The sequence below is a fragment of the Sycon ciliatum genome, chromosome 3 (genome assembly GCF_964019385.1).
Source record: "Sycon ciliatum chromosome 3, ocSycCili1.1, whole genome shotgun sequence".
Classification (NCBI taxonomy): Eukaryota; Metazoa; Porifera; class Calcarea; order Leucosolenida; family Sycettidae; genus Sycon; species Sycon ciliatum.
Genome location: NC_088645.1, coordinates 42,785,831 through 42,809,265, shown reverse-complemented (window position 1 = coordinate 42,809,265; position 23,435 = coordinate 42,785,831). Strand labels below are relative to the sequence as shown.

The 23,435-nt window shown below is 49.1% G+C and overlaps 2 protein-coding genes across 2 annotated transcripts in view; both read left to right on the top strand.

Moving 5' to 3' along the window:
* The window catches only part of LOC135812287 (mucin-2-like), a 177,197-nt gene that overhangs the window by 47,838 nt on the left and 105,924 nt on the right, over positions 1 to 23,435 (top strand). The window lies entirely within an intron of this gene.
* Positions 21,167 to 23,435, top strand: part of LOC135812377 (uncharacterized) — a 5,109-nt gene continuing 2,840 nt past the window's right edge. The window contains exon 1 of the mRNA XM_065325752.1: positions 21,167 to 22,262. Within this exon, the coding sequence (XP_065181824.1) occupies positions 21,315 to 22,262 (948 nt within the window). The 5' untranslated portion in view covers positions 21,167 to 21,314. The remainder of the gene's footprint in view (positions 22,263 to 23,435) is intronic.

Genomic DNA, 23,435 nt, shown 5'->3' with positions numbered 1-23,435 from the left:
CGTGATCCTCGGCAAACCATGGCTGACCCGGACGAACCCACAGATCAATTTTCGTACCAATGAAATCAAGCTGGAGGGTGGATCCATCATCTGTCAACCGAGTGAAAGTGATGGCACGGACAAATCCAACCCACCGATCGAGACGTTCCTCATCTCAGGGAAGCAGGCTAGGCATGCAATGAGAGGTGGCGCAGAAGGAATCCTAGCGTATGTGACAGCAGATCCGGACGAGCCACAGACGGTGGATAGTCCGGGTAGGGAGGATCAGAAGGATTTCAAGGACCTGCTGAAGGAGTTCGGGGACGTCTTTCCCGATGAGCTTCCAAACAAGCTGCCACCCAGAAGAGGCGCAGATCACGAGATAAAAACGGAAGAAGGAGCTAAACCGCCATCTCGTGCAGCATATCGTTTACCAAAACCAGAGATGGATGAGCTTCAAGCTCAGCTAACCGAGCTGCTCCGTAGAGGATTCATCCAGCCCAGCAAATCCCCATACGGAGCCCCTGTGTTCTTCGTAAAGAAAGCGGATGGAACACTTCGAATGGTATGCGACTGGCGTGAGCTAAACCGCATAACCATTAAGAACAAGGCATGCCTACCGAATATTGACGACCTCTTTGATACCGTCCAAGGCAGTGCGTATTTCACCAAGCTAGATCTGAGGTCCGGTTACAATCAGATACGAATAGAAGAAACAGATATTCCGAAGACAGCAATAAATACCCCATTCGGTCACTTTCAGTTCACAGTGATGGGTTTCGGCCTAACAAATGCCCCGGCAACATTCCAAACCTTGATGAACAGTGTCCTCCAGCCATACCTGCGTAAATTCGTTGTGGTGTTTCTAGACGATATCCTCATATTCAGCAAATCATGGGAGGAGCACCTCGATCATGTCAGAACCATCTTAAATGCCCTCAGGAGGAATGAGCTATATTGCAAACCGTCTAAATGTGAATTCGGCCGGACAGACGTTCTGTTTCTTGGGCACCGGATAGACGGCCAATGCATTTCTCCAGATCCAGAGAAGATCAAGGCCGTGCATAACTGGCCTGTCCCGACGACGGTCACGCACGTAAGACAGTTTATGGGATTCGCTAATTACTTTCGAAGGTTCATTAACCATTTCTCGGCCATCTCCAAACCCCTGGAGGAACTGACAGGGAAACATGTACGCTTCGAGTGAAATCAAACTCGACAGGAGGCATTTGAGCGATTGAAGTCTGCTCTGCTGGATGCACCAGTGTTGCGACTAGCAAACGTCAGTCAGGATTTCCGCGTTGAGACTGACGCAAGTGACTTTGCTGTGGCAGGAGTCTTAACGCAGCAAGCAGAGGACCAGTCCTGGCATCCTGTGGCTTACGTGAGCCGAAAGCTGTCTTCTGCCGAACGGAATTACACGGCCGCCGAGCGAGAAACTTTGGCTGTAGTGTACGCCCTGCAGTGCTGGCGAGTCTACCTATTTCGCCACTTTCAACTCTACACCGACAACATGGGAGTTGTCTACCTCAGGACCAAACCAAACTTAACCAAGAGAGAGGCTCGATGGATTGAATTCCTGGCCGACTATGACTACACGGTACATCACAAGCCAGGGAAGTGTAACATAGCAGACCCGTTGTCACGTCGACCAGACTTGGAACTGAATGGAATCGAGTTCTCTCTGGATGTGAATCAAGGAATTGCGAATCAGATCTCAGCAGGGTATGATAGTGACCCAGAGCTTTCGCCAGTAATCAAGCGCTTGGTGGCTTGCAGCGAAGACGCCATGCATGAGCGATACGTCTGGAACAGTGTGGACCGGCGGCTGTACCTAGTAACATCGGGGGATGCTCGCCTCTGCATTCCTCGCGGTCCGGTACGGCTGCAACTGCTCAAACAGAATCATGATTGCCTGACGGCCGGCCATCCGGGGAGAGACAGGACCTACCTGAAGCTGAGCAGATACTTCTATTGGCCAGGCATGAGAAGTACTGTGAAGGACTTCGTTAAATCTTGCGACCGGTGCCAACGCGTAAAGGGTAGCCAGACCAAGGCAGGACTGTTGCAGTCCCTTCCAGTCCCCGAACAGCCCTGGACAGACATCAGCATGGATTTCATCATGGCACTGCCTCTGACCTGCCGAGGACATAGCGCCATTCTAACCTTTGTGGACCGTCTGACGAAGTATGTGCACCTGATCCCGACGACTGTTCATGTTGACTCTAAGGAGGCAGCCCGATTGTACGTGGATCATGTGTTTGCTGCCCATGGCTTGAGCAAAACGATAGTTTGTGATCGAGATCCGCGATTCACGTCGGCGTTCTTCAAGGAGGTTTTCAGTATTCTTGGCGTGGAGCTAAAAATGAGCACGGCCAACCACCCGCAGACCGATGGAATGACTGAGCGTGTGAACCGTGTCATTGAGGATACGCTAAGAGCTTTCGTCAACCATAGGCAAAACAATTGGGATGAACTCCTATCGCTATGTGAGTTTGCGATCAACAATGCCGATCAAGCGTCAACAGGTAACACGCCATTTTTCCTCAACCATGGATGCCATCCAGTTACTCCCTCGAGCTTATTGGCGAAGCAGAAAGCTGGAACTGGCATGGACACGAATGGTCCGCTGTCATGGCTGGATGGCCGCGTAGAGGCACTACGTGAGGCACAGGATGCCATCGTGGCGGCGCAGGCCCGGCAATCATTGTATGCGGATCGAGGACGGGTGGAGGACGCCCTGAAGGAGGGGGGTGAGGTGTTGGTCTTCAGGGACTTCCTGCTGACGCCCGAGGAACGAGACAGGCCTTCACACAAATTAAGGCTCAAGTGGTATGGGCCGTTCAAGGTGCAGAAGAAAGTGGCCCCGAATGCGTACAGATTAGCTCTTCCAAGAATCATTCGGGCCCATCCAGTGTTCAATATTGCTGCCCTCAAGCTGTACCATGGCAATGAGATACCGGGCCGTACTCAGCCGGCACCTCCACCCCTAACCGATGCGGATGGCCATACGCGGTGCATTGTCGAAAAGGTGTTGTCGCACAAGAAGAGAGGACGGCGCACGCAGTACCTAGTGAAATGGAAGGGCTACCAAGATGCCACCTGGGAGCCGGAGGATTACTTGATGGATGAAGCAGGAAACGCTATTATTCCGCTGAAAACCTACCTGGACCGTTTTTCATAAAATTGCTATTTAATTGGCAGCCACAGTTGTATTGCTAGTTTCTACGTGTTGCAATAGAAATGTAGCATTCTGCATGATTAGGATAGTGCTTCCCTGCCAGCCAGGCGTTATTTGCAGAGGACATGCACTGGATCTTGAGTTCATCAGTGTTGTTTTCGGCTACCATGCATTCCACATATCCATGCATGATCATTAGTTACAATAACTGTTCCTTCGAATTGGTACTGTTCTGACAGTTGAGAGGGGGGAATGGTGTAACAGATTCACTGTTACTACTAACACTAGGAATAGGATACACTTATCACCTGCTATTATCACGCTGCTGCTGTTAGGTGGTATGTCCATCATTGCTTGTTCATGTATATAAGAATGCATTATGGCAAGGATCATTGCTTATTCCAAGAATGACTACTGAAGTTAGTTGGACTGTTACAGCAGGAAGGGTTTCAGCAGTCAGGGAAGTCAAAGGGCTTCCGGTTGAATATTCCCTGCAATTTCTCTAGTCACAACGAAGACTTTTTGAGCTGATCGAACGGATTCCATCTCCTTCACTCAGGGATGGCGAAATTTCTGCGCTAGCTGCTGCTTGCGGAAGATGGTGAAGAAATCGTCTCCAGTTAGAGTCGTGATGGCGATAGCGAGGAGAACCTGGACGACATCGATCCAGCCAATCGAAGTATGGAGATACTAGCTGTTTCTGGGCCTCACGCAAAAGGAACACGCGCAGCAGAGCTCATACATGTACGTTTGCAGGAAGTTCACGAGGAAAAAGGCTGGAAGCGAAGTGTGAAAACTGTTTTGAATTGAAGTCCTTGGCGATGAAGTGCTACTGAATGCCAGGCGAATGAGCGAGCAGATCGAGAGGCCTCCACTCGAGACTTTCCTCGCTGGACAGCTAGCTGCCAGGGATTGTACGGCGTGCCGAGATAATCGCCAGATTTCACTTGCTGGTACATGGTCAGCACCAAGCAGACACTGCAGCACGCCAGCACACGATGCGCATACTATGAACAGTGTCAGTGGTACAGTTTGAAAGGCGGTGTTCTTTCTTGTTTCTGAACAGTTGTACTAGATTCACCCTTCAAAAGGTGCCATCTCGACTGGAGTCGGGTTTCCTTGTGGTGTGTAGCGCCAGAGCATGCCAGTACATGTATTCAGCCTCAGAATGTGCTGAGTGAGGAGCAAAAAAAATTCATGCAGAACTGTGCATGGCCACTACAGCCTGCAGCACCAAGAGGCCACAACAAGCCTGCCCCCACATGCCTACCTTGTCATGTCACCTAAAGCAAAAATAATCCATGTCTCTTCCTTCACTCTGGTGGATCTCTCTTCACTCTTTCCTGTGATAACAATTTTGTGTTTTTTTGGATTTTTTTAAACAATACCCTGGTGTGTTTTAGATACTTTTAATACCACTATGAGTCGACCCACACCTGTAATATTTTGTTTCCTGACCTCCCATGCCTAGTAGAAGCTGAAAATGGGAAAAAGTCATTTTGTGAAATTTCACCCTAAGCCTGGTTTTCGCAGATCCTGGGCCAACTAATGAATTTATAGGGGTAATATTTTCCCTTTTCCATGATAATAACTAGCATGCATGGACACCTTGGCATAGGGATACTCGTGTAAAATATTTTTGCACTTATGGCCACTTGCAAGTACGAAAAAGGCACAGTTTTCCGAACTTTGGGGCTCCATAAGTACAACAAAGTGAATATGTATCCCTGCGTGCCAAAGCATAATATTCGGATTTTGCGAGCATAATGCGAGAATCCATGAAAGCATAATTCCATGATTTCGTGAGCATAATCCGCCGGAGCCTAAAGGGCTCTATTATTTCATTTTATGGTGTTGGAAACTTTTGAGCGTTCACAGAAAATTTGGATGGGATTTCAGCAACTTGCACTTGTTTTGGCACGGTGTCGAAAAACATAAGTCGCGAACAATGATTGCATCTTTGGGAAAGGTGTAGCTGTGTGTCTTCTATTTCGCTGCTCTCCCTATTGCACGATGTGCAGATCCTCGTGGCTTTGCAATCTCTTTCTGCTCACAAGGCACCCATGCAGTGGTGAACCTTGATCAGGGACACCACTATAATGGTGTACTAGCTGTGCTAGTACTTGTTAGCAACAATCCGAACTAGCGCACACACTGCACTGCATTGCTTTGTACTGCATTCAAGACTGACGTCATGCGCTTTGTTTTGCTGCGTAAGGGGCCGTCCGTAAATATCGATGTTTTTTTAGAGACGATATTGGTGCTTCTCTCCCTTGACCCCCCTCCCTCCCCCCAGAAGACGCACATGTACATCTAGATCATGGAATCAATATTTTTGGATGCTCATGAAGTGCCCAGGTCCAGGATGTTGAGGGTCCGGTGTAGGCGTGAAAATCCCGCCGCACTCACGCTGCATCGCCTGGGGGGAGCGAACCGGGTTGGCGCTGCAGTGCTCAGCCATCGTGTACTGGTGTAGCCAAAGCGGCTACGCTCGGGCTTGAATTTTTTCAAATCCTTGTTCAGACAGTGAAGACTGGAAACTCTTGTGGAGTTCGTCCGTGTTTGTTCGCACTGCCTCTACGTCTTGAAAAAGGTCTCCCGCAGGCATCGTTCGGCCGATGTATGGAATCGAGCATGAGTACGAGGACGAAAGTGCGGAATCGGAGCCCGACGCGCGCTAGCGCGGAGGGCTCCGATTCTAGCACTTGAGTCCGAGTACGAATGCTTTGATACCATTTCTGACATGCATTGCACGAACTACTTCGTACTACTAGTACTACTACATGTAGTACTTCACACATACCTAGTACCTACTCAAGGCACGCACACTAGACCAGACAAGGAACACAACTAGTCGCCAGTTTAGTACTTCAGACATGTTACATAATGACTAATGTACACAGTCACAACACAGAGATAAAACAAGGGCAGTCTAGTCAGCTAAAAACCAGGTCAGTTCAGCTTCTCTTCTTCGCAGTGACTACAGCCTACAGCCTACAGGTGCAGGTGAACATTGCAGTTTGCACCAAACTGAGCTCCGGAAAAGTTGATGGTCTTCGTAGCTTTCTGCATCAGAGACCGTTGGTGAGTTGGGGATTGCACTGTTGGGTCACAAGTTGCGATGTACTCATCAATGTCGGGATCGTGGAACTCAGTCTGCTGCTGTGATCGCTGAACGCTCGTTGTTGGCGCTGTAAGAGCACGGGTAGCAGCATTGGTTGCAGTTGGAGACTCTCCATCCAGAACTGCATTCTTCAACCATAATGCACTATGCACTTAGTCTTTCATACCGGCGCTCCACTCCCGCCTAAAAAACTCCCGCCTAAAAAAAAAAAAAAAAAAAAAAAACGGCCTCTGATGGCTGAATCGGAGCACGCCTAGGCGTGCTCCGATTCAATCGGAGCACGCCTGGGCGTGCTCCGATTGGAAAATCGGAGACCTGCAAGCGCTCACAGGTCTTCAGTGGCTGATTCAAAGCACGGCAAGTCGCGCTAGGATTCGCTGTTGCCATGTCGATTGTCATGTGACATGTCAGAATTCCACAATCAATAGCTCATTCTTTTGCTCTTGAAATTCGCCATGGGCGTACAGCTTCCAATTTTTGATTTTGTTCTTGTGTCGCGAGTTTTAGCTCCGCGAACGGAAGCTGGTTTCACATTTCTTGTATAGCCATTTAGACGTACGTCCGCGTGCAGCTGCGCAGGGATCGGCGAAACTTCAGATATTTACATCGATATTTTTCTGATGCTCGAAAAGACGCACATGGCTCAAACCCCCTCCCCCCCAGACGCACCAATATCGTCTCTAAAAAAACATCGATATTTACGGACGGCCCCTAATCACAAATGGCACCAGCCCATTTTGCGGAAAAGAAAAACAAATCTTGCTTGCCCTGTTGTGCTCTTCCAGACAACGGATCGTGCTTCAGCAGTGTTTCTTTTCCTTTCGTAGCTTTGCTGCCAGCCCGAGTGTCACCTCGACACTGTATTTCTTCAGTATGTCTGACCTAACTGTCGACACTGTCAAGGCAATGCCTTGCCAAGCCCCCGCGGCGAGCCTTCTCAGCGCGGCTTGAATCCGAAAGGAAACTTAGTAAAAGTATTTTACAGGACCGTTTGCTGGCACAACTAGCCCTTGGTAGTGAGGTCTGCTCCGGCCAGGAGAACCAGCAACATGACAGTGCGGACACGGCTCGCGAGCCCAGAAGCCCGACTTGCACCAATGCCTCCTCCGCCAGCTCAGGTGACGCGGGCTCAACATGGGATCTGCGCTCCCGTAGATCTACGTGACGAGGTGTAGTCGGCTTTGTCGGCCGCCATTTTATTATTATCGGAGAGCATTGTGCCGCTCCTCACCCAAGGCCAAGGCAATGCGGCTGCTGCCGCCACTACGCCAGGCCAAGCCCTTGTAACCCACCCGATCAGCCACCTGCACCAGCTGTGCCCAAGGCTGTGCAAGAACGTATCTTGCGAGGGGAGTTCGTAGATTTTTCAAGTTGGTTGCCTGAAATTCTTGCACACTTCCGGCCCAACATTCCGGCTGGTGCACAGCCCGAATAACGATAGCCAGCTAAATATCGTTGAGTCGGATGACCGTACGCGAAGCAGGTGCGTCGCAAGGTTCACGATAATTATACATGTAACTACCCGGCTCGAGGCATGGACCACATACATGTCTGTTATCACGGCTGCTGCCCTACACCGCACTGCTGAACTGCTGAACTGATTGCGTACCAGCAGTTGATCCTGACTGCTAACCGCCAATTCTTCCCAAGCGCGTGGCTAGAGTACGACCGCCAGCTGCGGCTGCTCGTGGCCCAGTAACCAGGCACGAAGAGGTTGGACACCATCGACGTGAACCTATGGCAGATAGCTGTCACAGGCCATGCACACCCAAAATGCGCTCAATGTAAGACGGCCCATCCAGGGGCGGTTTGTGTCCTTTTCGTCCCCAAGCCAGCAGCATTTACCTCCAGTGGTCGCAACCATACCAGCGACAGCCAAGAAATCTGCCGCAACTTCAATGGAGGTCGCTGTTCTTCGTCGTCGTGCCGCTTCTCCCACACCTGCAGCCAGTGTGGCAAGGACCACCCATGCATCATGTGCAACCAGCAGCAGCGCGGAGCCAATCGGCCACCCCGCCGCTCCTAGCAGAATGGCTACTGAATAGCTTGACTCGGTACGTAGCTTCTTTCCTATACACTCTGCAGACACCACACTGCTAGCTGACCACTTTGCCCGCCTGTTACGTAACCACTCATATCAATAATGCGTTGCGTATGTTCTCCATGGGCTGCGCCGTGGCTTTACTCTTGGATCTGCCGGCCAACACGACATTTCGGTTGTCTCTAATAATCTACCCTTGGCTTTCACTCACTCGGCATTTATATCCGAGCAATTAGCTGCTTCCTGCGCCCGCAGCGAGACCACAGGCCCATTTCCGTCACCTCCATTTCAGTTAATGCGCCGCTCTGGTATTGGTGCCATCCCCAAAAAGAACGGTAAGCTGCGAATGATCCACCATCTGTCTAGTCCGGAAGGCACCGGCGCGAACGACAGCATTCCTGCCGAGCCGCTCTCTCTGCACTACGCGAGCATTGACAACGCGATCAACATCATCATGTCATGCCCACAGCCTGTGTATTTGTCCAAGCTCGATGTACGCAGTGCATTTCGGCAGATCCCAGTCCGCCGTCAGGACTTCGCTGGGAAGGCTCCTACTACTACGAGCGCTTTCTGCCTTTTGGCCTCCGCTCCAGCCCAGCCGTCTTTGACTCAGTAGCCACAGCAGTCAACTGGATCATGCAGCACGAGTTTGCTATAGATCACCGGCTTCATTACCTCGACGACTTTCTCGATATCTCCACTGGTTTGGCTGCAGCCAACCAGCAACTCACCACCCCCCCCCCCCTCCGGGCATTCACGTATCTCGGCACTCCTCTTTGCTCCATCCCAGCTCGAGGGCCATCACCATCATTGACCTTGGTATTTTCCTAGACTGCGGCTACCAGAGGACAAGCTGTCCGAGATCCGTGCGCCACTCATGGCTACTATCAGCGAGCGCAGCATCGGCCAGCGTCAACTCGAGTTCCTCCTGGGGAAGCTCACTTTTGCTGCCCGAGTCATCGTTCCTGGACACACATTCATGCGTGAACTATGATCAGCGTGCCCTGAACTGTATCTGTGTATGCGAGTGCGGTGCATAAAGCCCACCTTGAGAATGGGTTTGCCGGCCCCTTAGTAGATGCGTGGCTTCTGGAGAGGGTGTTGAAGGGCATCCAGCGATGCCATGGTACGGCTGTACTCACCCCTCGCCTTCCTATAACTATGCCAATCCTACGACACCTGACGGATGCACGCCGGAAAAGTAGTATCCTGAATGGCCATGACAAGCTGCTCTACCAAGCCGCCATGCTGCTTCTTTGGATTTCTTCGGTGTGCTGAATTCACTAATGGCATCACACGGGGCTGTACTAGCTCCCCTGGTGACGGACGCTTGCAACTCTTCCTGCTTTCATCCAAGACGGACCCATTCGGTAAAGGCGTTACTAGTGACATTGGCCCGTCTGTACCGCCGTACTGCCCGGTCCGTGCCATTGTTAGCTACCCATTTGTCACTCGTCGCGAGGGACCAGAGCAACTCTTGTTCGTACTCTTGAACAGACAGCAGCTGACCAGGCAGTCATTCACAGTAACAGTATGGTCTCTTGTCGCTGTACCATCCCAGTCGAACTACTCCGGGCATTCGGTCTACATTGGTGCAGCCACCACCGCTGCTATGGCTAGTGCCCCGACTCCTTCTTCCGAGTGGCAGGTCAGTGGAAAGAGCGATGCGTGTCTATGCTACATCCGGACTACAACAAGCGCTAAGCGCCAGCTATCGTCCCGGCTTGCTGCCGTGCCATGGATGCCATGATCCCCAACTCGGGTGAGTAATGAGCTACTGAACTCTAGCTGCGCAATGCTTGCCTGTGCCGACATAAATTGACCCTTGCTGTGCGTCAATAGTGCTTAGCTAACGGAGTGCTGGTTTCATGGGTCCACTCTCACAACTGGTGTTATCTAGCTATTTGCTGCGGCTCTGCCTTGCGCTATATTACATCCATTTAGCATTGCAGCTCTATGTTGAGCTAACAGCAGCTCTACTTTGAGCTAACAGCAGCTCTACTTTGAGCTAACAGCAGCTCTACTTTGAGCTAACAGCAGCTCTACTTTGTGCTAACCGCAGCTCTACTTTGAGCTAACAGCAGCTCTACTTTGAGCTAACCGCAGCTCTACTTTGAGCTAACCGCAGCTCTACTTTGAGCTAACAGCAGCTCTACTTTGAGCTAACAGCAGCTCTACCTTGAGCTAACAGCAGCTCTACTTTGAGCTAACAGCAGCTCTACTTTGAGCTAACAGCAGCTCTACTTTGAGCTAACCGCAGCTCTACTTTAAGCTAACAGCAGCTCTACTTTGAGCTAACCGCAGCTCTACTTTGAGCTAACAGCAGCTCTACTTTGAGCTAACAGCAGCTCTGCTCTGAGCTAACAGCAGCTCTGCTCTGAGCTAACACCTGCTCTACTTTGAGCTTCAAACCAGTTGTTTCGAAACCAGCACTCCTCAATCCAAAGATGCCTCTTTGTTGACTTGTTTGTGTGAGGGATGGGGCTAATGGTGTACTAGCTGTGCTAGTACTTGTTAGCAACAATCCGAACTAGCGCACACACTGCACTGCATTGCTTTGTACTGCATTCAAGACTGACGTCATGCGCTTTGTTTTGCTGCGTAATCACAAATGGCACCAGCCCATTTTGCGGAAAAGAAAAACAAATCTTGCTTGCCCTGTTGTGCTCTTCCAGACAACGGATCGTGCTTCAGCAGTGTTTCTTTTCCCACCATCCCTCCCTATCCAACTTATTCACACCATCATAATTATCGTACCCACTAATCGGGTCCACTCTCACAACTGGTGTTATCTAGCTATTTGCTGCGGCTCTGCCTTGCGCTATATTACATCCATTTAGCATTGCAGCTCTATGTTGAGCTAACAGCAGCTCTACTTTGAGCTAACAGCAGCTCTACTTTGAGCTAACAGCAGCTCTACTTTGAGCTAACAGCAGCTCTACTTTGAGCTAACCGCAGCTCTACTTTGAGCTAACAGCAGCTCTACTTTGAGCTAACCGCAGCTCTACTTTGAGCTAACCGCAGCTCTACTTTGAGCTAACAGCAGCTCTACTTTGAGCTAACAGCAGCTCTACCTTGAGCTAACAGCAGCTCTACTTTGAGCTAACAGCAGCTCTACTTTGAGCTAACAGCAGCTCTACTTTGAGCTAACCGCAGCTCTACTTTGAGCTAACAGCAGCTCTACTTTGAGCTAACCGCAGCTCTACTTTGAGCTAACAGCAGCTCTACTTTGAGCTAACAGCAGCTCTGCTCTGAGCTAACAGCAGCTCTGCTCTGAGCTAACACCTGCTCTACTTTGAGCTTCAAACCAGTTGTTTCGAAACCAGCACTCCTCAATCCAAAGATGCCTCTTTGTTGACTTGTTTGTGTGAGGGATGGGGCTAATCTACATGTACATGTTCCTGTGTAGGGAAAAGAAGACTTTGAGCGAGACTTATCCAGCAAAAATTGCATCCCTACCCCCCCCCCCCTCCCACTTCCTCTGTGTACATGTTCCGATACTACGGCGATAGTCTTGACATTATTCACATTTTTTAACAAACCTCTCGTACGGGCAAAGCAAATGTGCTTACATAATATTATGACAAAAAAATCTCAATAGAAAAAATGAACAAAACGCCAAGAATCTGAAGAAAAAAAATCAATCCAATTCTTTGTTGCCATAACGGGAACTGAAACCCAACACAAATCTGAGAAGATGGCAGTTGGCGGTAGCCCTTAGCCCTTGGCGGATTATGCCGGCATAATATTATTTGGCATAATCTTGGGATTTCGTCAAAAATTATGCTCCGGCATAATATACGGATTCCAACGTGTAAGGTCGGCATAATCTTTCGGTTTAGACAAAAAAATTATGCTTAGGGCATAATACAGCTTTGTCAGAAAGCCTGCGGATGGTTTTTTTTAATACCCCAGTTACGACTCCTTGTCATAGCCCTTGGCAGATTATGCCGGCATAATATTTGGCAAAATCTTGGGATTTCGTCAAAAAATTATGCTCCGGCATAATATACGGATTCCAAAGTATAAGGTCGGCATAATCTTTCGGTTTAGACAAAAATTATGCTTTGGGCATGGCCGTGTGTGTATGCGTGGTTTCTCAATCCTCTATGTACAGCGTGAATACATAGTGGAACCGAGCATAATTCAGCAAATTTGTTGGCATAATTGTGGCATAATCAAAAGCATAATTTGACGATTGGCTGAGCATAATCCGCCAACGGCTAGTAGCCCTTTCCCAAAGATGCTCGCCACTTTTTTCGCAACTTTTCGTTGTTTAGGAAGAAATCGCAACTTTCTTCATTTTCGCGAACTATTTCGCAACTTTTCCGCAACCTAGGCGCAATTGGCCCCATGGCATGAGGTCAAAAGGTCAAGGCACCGACTCACCGACTGCTAGTACCGGTATGTACATGTACATGTCGGACAAATACATACTCGTACTCGCTCATTTCTCGCCTGCCTTCAGACTGATTTCAGAGAGACAGTAGATCAACGGTAGTTATGATAATGTGCATTCCCTTTCCCTTGCACTGGAATGATGTACATGTACATGTACATGTACATGTAGGATACATGCAACAGGCTGCTGGCACTGTGTAAAGTGGTGGTTCACAGCAGGAAGGGGTGTAGATCTACGAGTTTTCTGTCGCTGCACTTCTGCTATTTCTGCTCCCTTTTTTGTAGGTTTTGCACAAGAACTCTCCAATTTTAGGTTGCCATATTAGCAACTTTTGAGCTTTTTCTGAAAATATGGATGCGATTTCAACAACTAACACTTGTTTTGGCACGGTTGCGAAAAGCATAAGTTGCGAAAAATGATGGCATCTTTGGGAAAGGCTAGTTGGCGGTCACGCGGCAACAAAATCACCAAACGTAAGCACTAGCAATGTTAAAACATGGTTGCAGGAGACAAATTACAAGCAAGCAAGCGACGCATACAAAGAAACAATCAGACAACTTAAACACGTTTAATACCGTCTAGGCCACTGACCTTGACAGGCAGCGGTGCAAGAAGCCGTGGTCTCGGCTACGACCATACGACCCCCTGCACCCGTGGAAGCATGTTATGGCCAAACGGAGAAGGGTGAACGACAGGAGGCTCCGAAGCTCACCCATCACTACCGAGTAGGCAAGTTCACTATGCTTCTCCACCAGTTGCGATGCCAGTGCTTTCAAACACAATGTCGTCTCTTTACCGCACACATGCCGGAGGTACTGAAAACGAGAGGAGTGAAAGCTCCACGACCCACTCTGTTCACTCTGTCACAGTATGTTCTTTTTTTGCCTTTTCATGCGCCTGGAGCTGACTCAGGACTTCCGAACGAGACAGGAGGGAAGCTTTCGAGTGAGTGACCCGTACATCAAGGAAAGCATCCTGCTGCCTCGACCAAAAGCCCCGAGCCCGAATATCCAGGCGGGCTCCTGCCGACCGGTTGGCTGACCGGCCTGGCAGATCCTCTCCCTGATATGGGAGCAGAGTCGGCTCGGACTCCATATCCCTCACCACCTCCCGCATTACCTCTGCCAGGAGATCTCTAATCTCATCATAGCGAGCGATGGGGTATCCCCGGCATGGGCACGGCACGCTAAAGCATTATCCGTGGTGAGGGCAGCCCCACACACACAGGTACTGGGGAGACCATCCAAAGAAAGACCGTAACGCGGGCACAGTGCATCACAGAAATCGGCTTTGTTCAGAATTGTAACTCTGTGAACTGTCCGATCCCCCCCCCCCCCCCCCCCCCCGCTCATGGCCACGTCGCACACTGCCCACATGTACTTATAATAATAATAATAATGTAGAAAGGAAAAGGACATATGGATACGAGTTAAGAGAAACTCTCCCTCACTGTAACTGGATACTATATACAGTCAGAAAGTGCAATAACTAGGCACAAAACTGACAAGAGTACTGAGACATTCGACGTCCTGACACCTAGCTTCAACACATCTACGTAGCGCTAGCCGACAGCCTTCCAACTTGGATTTTTCCTTTCTACATTTATTTGTGGCTCAACATCCGAGTTTCAAATAATAATAATAAGGCCAAAACAAAAAAATAGGCTTGTTTCCGGTCGGCAACCCCTCAAAAAGGAGACTCGGTCGGCCGGAATGAAACTTTTTTTGAATACTTTTTTTGGTTCCTCAATCTTTGTGGTATTGATGGACAAGAGCACCTACACATGTACATTGTACATACATGTATCATGGCAAGGATCAATGTCAAAGTTGACTGACTCACTGTTCTTGTAAAGCATGTGGTGTATTCCTGTTTTCGTACATCCTGAGAAATCAAGAAAACAGTTCGAGTCCTTCCAGCTCCGTTATTCTAGCTCGTATCGACCCCATAGGTTTTCGAGCCGACAGCTGAGAATCTGTGCTACCTTGTAGGTGTTTCGATTGTGAAATTGGGTTGAGATTTGACGGAGTTATGACTCGTTGAGTGCACTTGCACACATGGCATTGCCACCGTTTGTATACATTTGGGACCAAAAAAAAGTTTCAGAATTTGGGAAAAAGTGGCCCGGTCGGGCGACGGAAACAAGGTCATTATTTGTTTTGGCCTAATGACAGTTCGCATTTCACTCATTGCATGAGGTCAACGCATCTGGTAACAATTTCGAGCCAAGCAGCTCTATCAGAAGCAGATTGCACAGCATCCAGAAGCGACAGATTAATGCATTGTAAGTCTTTCTTGACAACGTCGATCCATCTCAGACGTGGTCGTCCTCGGGGTCGTCGTATGTCTGTTGTGTTGATTGACATTAGGAGGGCTTGGAAAGAGGACGATTCTTCGCCTTCCCTCACTACATGGCCGACCCACAGCAGTCTCCGATGCCTGCAGACTTGGGATAGTGGGGTCTGCTCGGTTCTGGCATACAGCGCTGTGTTCGAGATTCGTTGTGGGTACGTGATACCAATGATGGTACGTAGTTTCTTCCGGTGCCATACATTGACGACGTCGGTTAATGTTTGCGATAAGGTCCAAAGCGCACAATTATACAGCAAGACAGGCAATATCAGGCAGGAAAACATACACAGCCTGGAATTCAGGTTGTGGCGTTTCCATGGAATGCTTGCAAATTTCCGATTTGCAACAGACACTCTGGCTGCTATGTCTTCTGCTGTGCCTAGCATACTCCCCAGAAGCTTCACCGATTCACCGAGGAATCATCTTCCTTGGTCACGGTGAAATATTGAGTTTTTGCCACGTTAAGCTTCAGTTTGTCATCCGAGAAAACGTGTTCACACACACGGACGGTTTCTTCCACAGATGATCGCTCGTTCTGATGGGCATTGGTGTCGTCTGCGTATTGTGTGAAAGTTGCTGGTAGGTCTGACGCGGGTAGAGCTTGCTCTCGGATCTTACGCATGGAACCTTCGGGGTAAGTTATAAACATTATTGGTGACATTGGGTCACCATGGCCGACGCCGATGTTCGTTGGAAATGGTTTGTTTAGTTGTTTACCAAGCTTCGTGCGGGCTGTTGTGTTTGATACTAGGACTGCAGTGGTGGACGTTGGTGCGCCAGCAGTGGCTAACCTCTCCAGAGCAACATGACGAATGACAGTGTCAAACGCACCGCTGAAGTCCAATAGTGCCGATGAATATTACCCGTCGCCAAGTAGTGCGCGCTCACACATCGTCCTGGCGTAAAAGACACCATCCGTGGTCGATCTGCCAGGGCCGAAACCAGCTTGGCTCTCTGCAACATATGACTGCACATGGAGTGTGTGTCGTCGGGCGAGTATTGACGTCAAGATCTTACGGACGACGGAAAAGAGCATAACGGGGCGGTAGCTTTTTGGATGTCCTAGAGGCTTGCCGGCTTTGTAGATGGGAACGATGAGGCCGCAGCGCATGTCGTCAGGACAGTACTCTGTAGCTTGAACAGCGTTGAAGAAATTCGTCAGCCAGGGTGCGAAAAGGTTATTAGCTGACTTCAAAGCATCAGCACTGATACCATCAGGACCGACAGCACCATCATACTTCTGCTTGATAATTGCAGACCGTACTTCTTCGATTGTGAATGGATCTTCCTCATTCGATTGCTGCCTGAGGTCGAGTGGCTGGCCATCAGTGTAAAATACCGATTCATAATATTCATTAAAGGCATTAAGATTCCATGAGATGTCTGCAATGATTCTGCCGTCTGCGTCAGCAAGGCGCACAGGCGCAGCCTTCTTCCCAGAGCGTAGTTGGCGTAAGTTGTTGATGGCGTTGAAGTAGGACCGTGGGTCAGGACGTAAAGCATCTACTTCAACAGCCTTACGTTGCCAATATTGCTCGCCCTCCTTCTGTAGTATCCTTCGAATCTCGTGGAGTTTTGCAGATCTTTCAATCTTTAAAGCTTTACGTTGCTCTGGATCAGGTTCAGCGTTTATGCGGCAGTGCAGATTCTTCTGTTCAGTGGATAAGGATGCAACGCGAGGGTTCGTGCTTGCTTTCGGAGCAGAACCAGTGGGCACTTTCCCGAATGCATCCTGCGCTGCATCATGCGTAGCCCAGACGAATCCACGCCACGCCTTATCCACGGAGTCATTGTCGATGTTTGCGGAGCGTGGAAGCCGAGAAGGTAACTTCTCCTTGAGACGGTCGCAGAACAGTTTCGACGATTCAGCGGTTGGACGGTTATAGCGATTGAAACATGGGTCTTGTTGTTTGACGGTCGGATGGACTTTAGAAAGTGCGATGCCAAGAACTGCAATAACAGGGTGATGATCAGAGCGCGTGGGGAAGCCTCCAAACGATCTTGCATCTAGAACCGCGGCCATGGTGGAACGTTTTACTATCACGTAATCTATCATATTCCGCACAGGCTTTCCATCCGCATGCACTAAACCATCAGAAAACCATGTTGAGCGATGTTGCATCCTGTGCTTGAACAGTGTGTTGGTTAGCACCAGCCGGTTGTCCTCGCAAAATTCTACAAGTCTGCATCCATTTGAGTTTGATATAGTGTGTTTAGAGTAGCATCCAACAGGGCTGACAGATCCTGGCCTCGAACTCCCAACTTTAGCATTCAAATCTCCTAATATCCATAATTCGTCACGGTTCTTCGTTTTCAATACAACATTGTTGAGAATTTCGTAGAAGTTGTCAGCTTCCTGAGGGTTGATGGTGGATCGTTGAAGAGTTGGGGCAGAGCAGCACACGACCGTGACAGCTCGACTGTCAGGTCGCGGGCTGAGTACCATTCGTACAGATACAAAGTGTCTGCTCTACGATTGTAGGACAGCCGGGTACACGTGTACCTGGCACAACCATTTCAACCGGGTCGGAGCCGGGTACACATGTACCTGGCGCCGTCTCACCAGCCGCGTCACATGCTTTAACTGGTTGGTTGGTTTATTTTAATTCGGACAATAAACGGGAACTAGGCCCAATGATATAAAGGCGAATGGATAAGCCGCATTTAGAAAAGAGAGTACAGGAATTAGAAAATTACGAAAAATGAAGAAGTATCTGATACATACAAGCCATGTAGTCAGTTCTTTCGAAGTTCGAAAGACTAGTGTAAAGTACCAACCGGGTCACAGGTAACCCGGAACTATATTTTCAACCGGGTCCAAGCGCCGCCCAACCGGGTGGATTACCCGGCTCACCCGGCGCTGGAGCAGACACTGATACAACTGGGTCAGAGAGTGGAACTGGTACGGCAGAACATTAGTGGAAAATTTCTTTTTGACGAGGATGGCAACGCCAGCGCGAGACGATTGACCACCGGACCTATACAGCTTGCGCCGAGGGTATCAACTCCATTGTCGGCTATCCAGGTCTCCGTAATCCCAAGGATGTCGAGCTTGTAGGCCTCGAAATCTTCGGCGAGAGTTTGTTTTTTGATTTTTGATTTTAGTGAACGGACGTTGAAAGTCGCAACTCTACATGACGGCGTACGACGACGCTTCTGGAATATTGACTCAACTGCTTCATTATGACCTCTCATCTAATCACTGCCAGTATGCGTGGCTCCAAATTGTCCTAGGGAACAGCTACTCCTGCCAAAAAGCAGGAGCTGACGGTAGTTCAAACCGCCATCCAAACTATGTACTTGTAGTCTTGTGAATATTTCCACTGATATGTTTTGATTTCAGTTCAGTATGCTTTGGTAAATTTATTTTTCTTTTCTATCACGTTCGTCTTCATTATCTCTGTGCTGCGCTGATGAGTCCACAAGGAACGAAACAGTTCTGTCCGCAGATTGAGTATATACCTCCTGCTCTTGTAGCAGTTGTGCACTCTTATGTGGGGTAGTGCCTTTGCTGTTTGCTTTATGCTGAGCTCACTGACTTGTCAGCTTGAGCACTCTGGCAAGGTACATTCGGGCCTGGTTTAAATCTGGCTTTGGAAAATTTGTATAAATATGTATTCATTGCTATTAGGTTAGGCCTCATTTTCTCTGTGCTGCGCGGATGAGTCCACAAGGGACAACACAGTTCTGTCCGCAGATTGAGTACATGCATTATGAATACCTGAGTGTTGACAGCTGGGCAAACTGCTATTGTGTAAGACGATAGATAGAGCGACGAAAAAGCTCGCAGAAAGCAAGGGCAAGTGTTGGATTACGAACCGTCCGTCGTACATGTCGATCCTTTCGAGTAGCAGTGACTGTCGACATCGCGGGTGGCTGTTGGGGCCATCACGCGATCGCCAACTCCTACCAATACATTGAAGAGGTGATATCTGTCAATACTGTCTTGATTACACAAGTACAGCTAGCTGCTTTACGAGTAGTGACTGCTACTCAGTAATGATTGCCCGTGCATGACAAAGCAATGGTGAGTACAGATTCCCGTGTATTATCGCTAGTAGTACTGAACATGTATGGTGCAAGCATGGCATCTACAGTGCGTTTTTTTATAACAGACCATTGTCGATTTTGATTTTTTAGTTTGTTCTCATTCCAAATTTGAAATTTTTTCTTCACAGCTGCGTTTGTGTGGATCTTGGATCGAAGAAAATTAAGTTTGGGAGTGGGAATAATAATAATTGTCAAAGTTAGATATTCGGCCGGGTTTCGGCTAGAAATCCGGTTTTAAATGGTTTTCAGTGGATTTTGATTTTCAAAACGGAAGTTTTAGCCAGGAAAGCTTATCACTTGCATGGTGCCCGGCATGAGTTCGAATCCAGTTCTTGATTCTTTTTTTTCTTTTCTTTTTCGGTATACTGTAGTACAGCGCATGCATGTACATGTACATGCACATGGCTGTGCAGTTGTGCACTGCTGTCTGCAGTTCTCTAAACCGTTGTAGGAAACCAGTGAGCCGTGGCTTTTCACGACTTATTGTGGCAAACTGTACTGAATAATTCAAATCCTGTATTGCAATTAGCTCAATAAATCAAAACATTCCAGCATGCATGTAGGAAACTTCCCTCGATCCCTGAAAGAATGCAGTGAAAATTCAAGCACCACAACAAATCACAAAGGCAATTCACACAGCTCCCATAAAGAGACTAACAAAAAGGAAGCATGAGCAGTTTTACAAACACACAAACACACACACACAATGCAAATAAGTCACAGTTGTGTCTGGTTCAACATCTGCGAATAGTAGAAGACCAGCGAGGAACGAAACGGCCCCAATAATTCCGTGTTTTATGTTGCACTTGTGACGACAGTATTACACAGTGAACAGATGTGCTCGGACAACCGACGACGTATATCATCGTTGGCGCCGGCCTCCAGTCACGAACACATCCGCGCAGTTTTTCACGAATCTGTCCCGTCCACCAGTATGCAGAACAATAACGCGCTTGCCTTTACCTGATGGTGCTTCATTTGGTTGCTTGCCTATACACTCCTGTCACCATTGTCGTACCACCTCCTAGTAACTGTGTGACGCGCATTGACCCACGTCTCATCCAGGTATGTCTCACAGGTAGCGATGCCGCCATGACACAATCCTGTGCTGTTCCATCATTATTTGTGTGATACCTCTGGTCTTGCCACACTGGAATCCCATGGAACGCAACATTTTCCCAAGAGCTAGTTTTGCTCATGTCTGGAAAATCGTCGATGGTTTCTCTGCAGCGAGCAGGAACTTTGTCCAGTGTTGGGTCCTCCTTCGCAGCATAGAATCCGTAAATTACTTCTTATACAGTCCAAAGCAAATCCGTCAGGGTTGAGTGGTTTCATGGCACGAGTCTCACATCGGGGATTGTCACTCTCGTTGCCTTCATCACTGGAGACAGACAAGGCCAACGCAGCACGCTGATTTTCGCCGTCAGCATCCCTGGTACATCTGTTCATGGTGGAAATGCTGACGCCACACGCAACAGCAGCATGACGAATGGAATACTTGCGACCAATTCGACGCCCAGCCATTGTTCTCCTCGTGTTCGCAAAAAATTGTAAAACAGACACCACCATGTACCATGGCCCGGTCGCGTTTTGTCATACTTATGTGGCATGTCGAGAGAACAAGTTGCCACGAACGAAAAGACACTCGAGAAAAAGCAAAATAGGGCCACAGAGCAGTCAGCAACAAAATGATTCCTCCGGCCACGAGGCAAGGAGCTCGAAGGACACTCTGAACAAGAATCTGATGGCGAAATGCCACGAGTCGCACCTGGTTTTTCGAATTTCGCGCGCAGATTTTCGTGACGCAACTCGCATGACATTTTCTCAAAAGTGTCCTTGAGTACGTTCTCAAGGTTTTCAGAGTCTATTATAAAAAAACGCACTGTAGTCTTGAGCTTGTCCCATTATTTTACATGTTTCAGCTGGCTTTCTGCATCGTGATTCATGACACCAGTATGCATTATCCGTCTATGTTCCATGTATGCCCACATCATCATTATTCAGTTATTCAGTTATTTATTGTTGATGAAGGGCAAGTAAGCATACCTGGCCTTGTCGAGGAGAAACAGACCAGAGTTGAGTCAGTTTCTAAAGAGAACACTGTGAATGGTGGATTGTCTACAGTACAGACTAGTGAGTCTAGCGTGGGGGAAGTGCTCGTTACAAGTGTTAGTTAGGGTCAGTTATGGAGCGACCGTCGGAAGACTCGCTTCTACGGGACCTGGGATTGGCTAGAGGTCAAATAGCCTATCTCGGTGTTTTCGCCATCAGTGAGGACAATCAGGCTGGCGCAGGTGGTGATGCCGCTGTGTTTCGAGTAGAATGGCAAGGAATACCCCTAGCTGCCAAGGTCTTACATCATCTCCTCGTTGAGCCAGGTATCCAGGGCAGGCGCGAGAAACTAAGGCGGTTTGGTGGAGAAATTTCCACCCTCTCCGGTTTGCACCACCCCAATCTCTGCCAAATATTGGGTGTTGGTGTAACCGCTGATCGTGGCTTGCCAGCTCTGGCAATGGAGCTCCTGGATTCCACTCTGCAGGATTGTAGTGTTGGCGATGGCCGGCTTGACGATGCCACCCTGTTGGGTTTCCTGTCCGACGCAATAGCCGGTGTCCGCTACTTACACAGCAGAAAACCTCCTATTATTCATCGCGACTTGACCTTGAAAAACATTCTCATCAAAGGCCAAACCGCCAAGGTATGTGATCTTGGCGTGGCCCGCGCGATGCAAAGGAGTTTTGCTCTTTTGCTGGAAGACCTGATCACTTGCCCCGGCACGATGCTGTACATGCCGCCGGAAGTCTTGAAAGAGCCTGCCGTGTATGATCGGTCTCTCGACATATTTTCCTTTGGTGTGCTGTCCCTGAGCGTTTTAGTCGGCGCTAATCCCTCACGAGATCTGCTCGACGCACCTCGCTCACGGCTGGTTCAGCGCCCTGATGGAACGAGCGAGGAACAAGAGATTGCTGAAGTGGAACGTCGTCGTTCGGCCTTACAACAAGTGCGGAATGGACATCCACTCAAAGCGTCAATTCAGCGTTGTCTCGCTAACCCCGCCATTGATCGCCCAACGGCTGCAGAGATGCACACGCAAGTGAAGGAGGTGGCACGTCTCGCCAAAGAGTTGTCTACGGTGAGTGTCAAGTCGTATTTTTCAACATGGTGTTGTGTTTTTGTCCATGTAGATAATTTTGATTGTCAAGTTTGGGATTGATTATTAATTCCCAACCCAACACATAATCCGTACACTCTGGCTTATCGGTAATACGTTGTCCAACAAATTTGATCGACCCAAATTTGTAACGGAATGCCTAACGGAAAGATGCACCCAGTATGCTGAGAATAACTGAATGCCACGAATGCAGAGCGTAGTACAGACTAGTTAGTTAACAAAGAAACAAGGCTTGTTTCTTGCAACTGCGAGGTCCATGATCATTGCAATCCTCACGAAACACAGACATGCTATTGGCGGGGGGGGGGGGGGGGGGGGTGTACGCGCACGTGTGTGTGTGTGTGTATGTGTGTTAGTATGTGTATGTGTGTGTGTGGGGGGGGGGGGGGGGGGTGCATGTGTACTTGTGGGTGGGTGTGTGTGGGTGGGGGGGGGGGGGGGGGTCTGTGTGTGTGTGTGGGGGGGGGGGGGGGGTGCATGTACATTTTGTGTGTTTGTCCGTGTGTGTGCACACAAGTGTAGTTTATTCATGTACGCGCACGTGTGTGTGTATGTGTGTGTGTGGGGGGGGGGGGGGTGCATGTATGTACTTGTGGGTGTGTGGGTGTGGGGGGGGGGGGTCTGTGTGGGTGGGTGTGGGGGGGGGGGAGGGGTGTGTGTGGGGGGGGGGGGGTCTGTGTGGGTCTGTGTGGGGGGGGGGGGAGGGGTCTGTGTGTGTGTGGGGGGGGGGGGGGGGGGTGCATGTACATTTTGTGTATTTGTCCGTGTGTGTGCACACAAGTGTAGTTTATTCATGCATGTACATGTGTGTCCACATCTAAACGCTGGAGTGACATCATACTTTCCCGATGTGGATGACTATACAGGTTTTCTCTGTGTGTTGTCTTGTTATGTTGGTACGTTGTGTGTGCTGTGGCTGTGTTGGTACGTTGTGTGTGCTGTGGCTCTGTTGGTACGTTGTGTGTGGTGTGGCTGTGGTGGTACGTTGTGTGTGCTGTGGCTGTGTTGGTACGTTGTGTGTGCTGTGGCTGTGTTGGTACGTTGTGTGTGCTGTGGTTGTGTTGGTACGTTGAGTGTGCTGTGGCTGTGTTGGTATGTTGTGTGCGGTGTGGCTGTGTTGGCACGTTGTGTGTG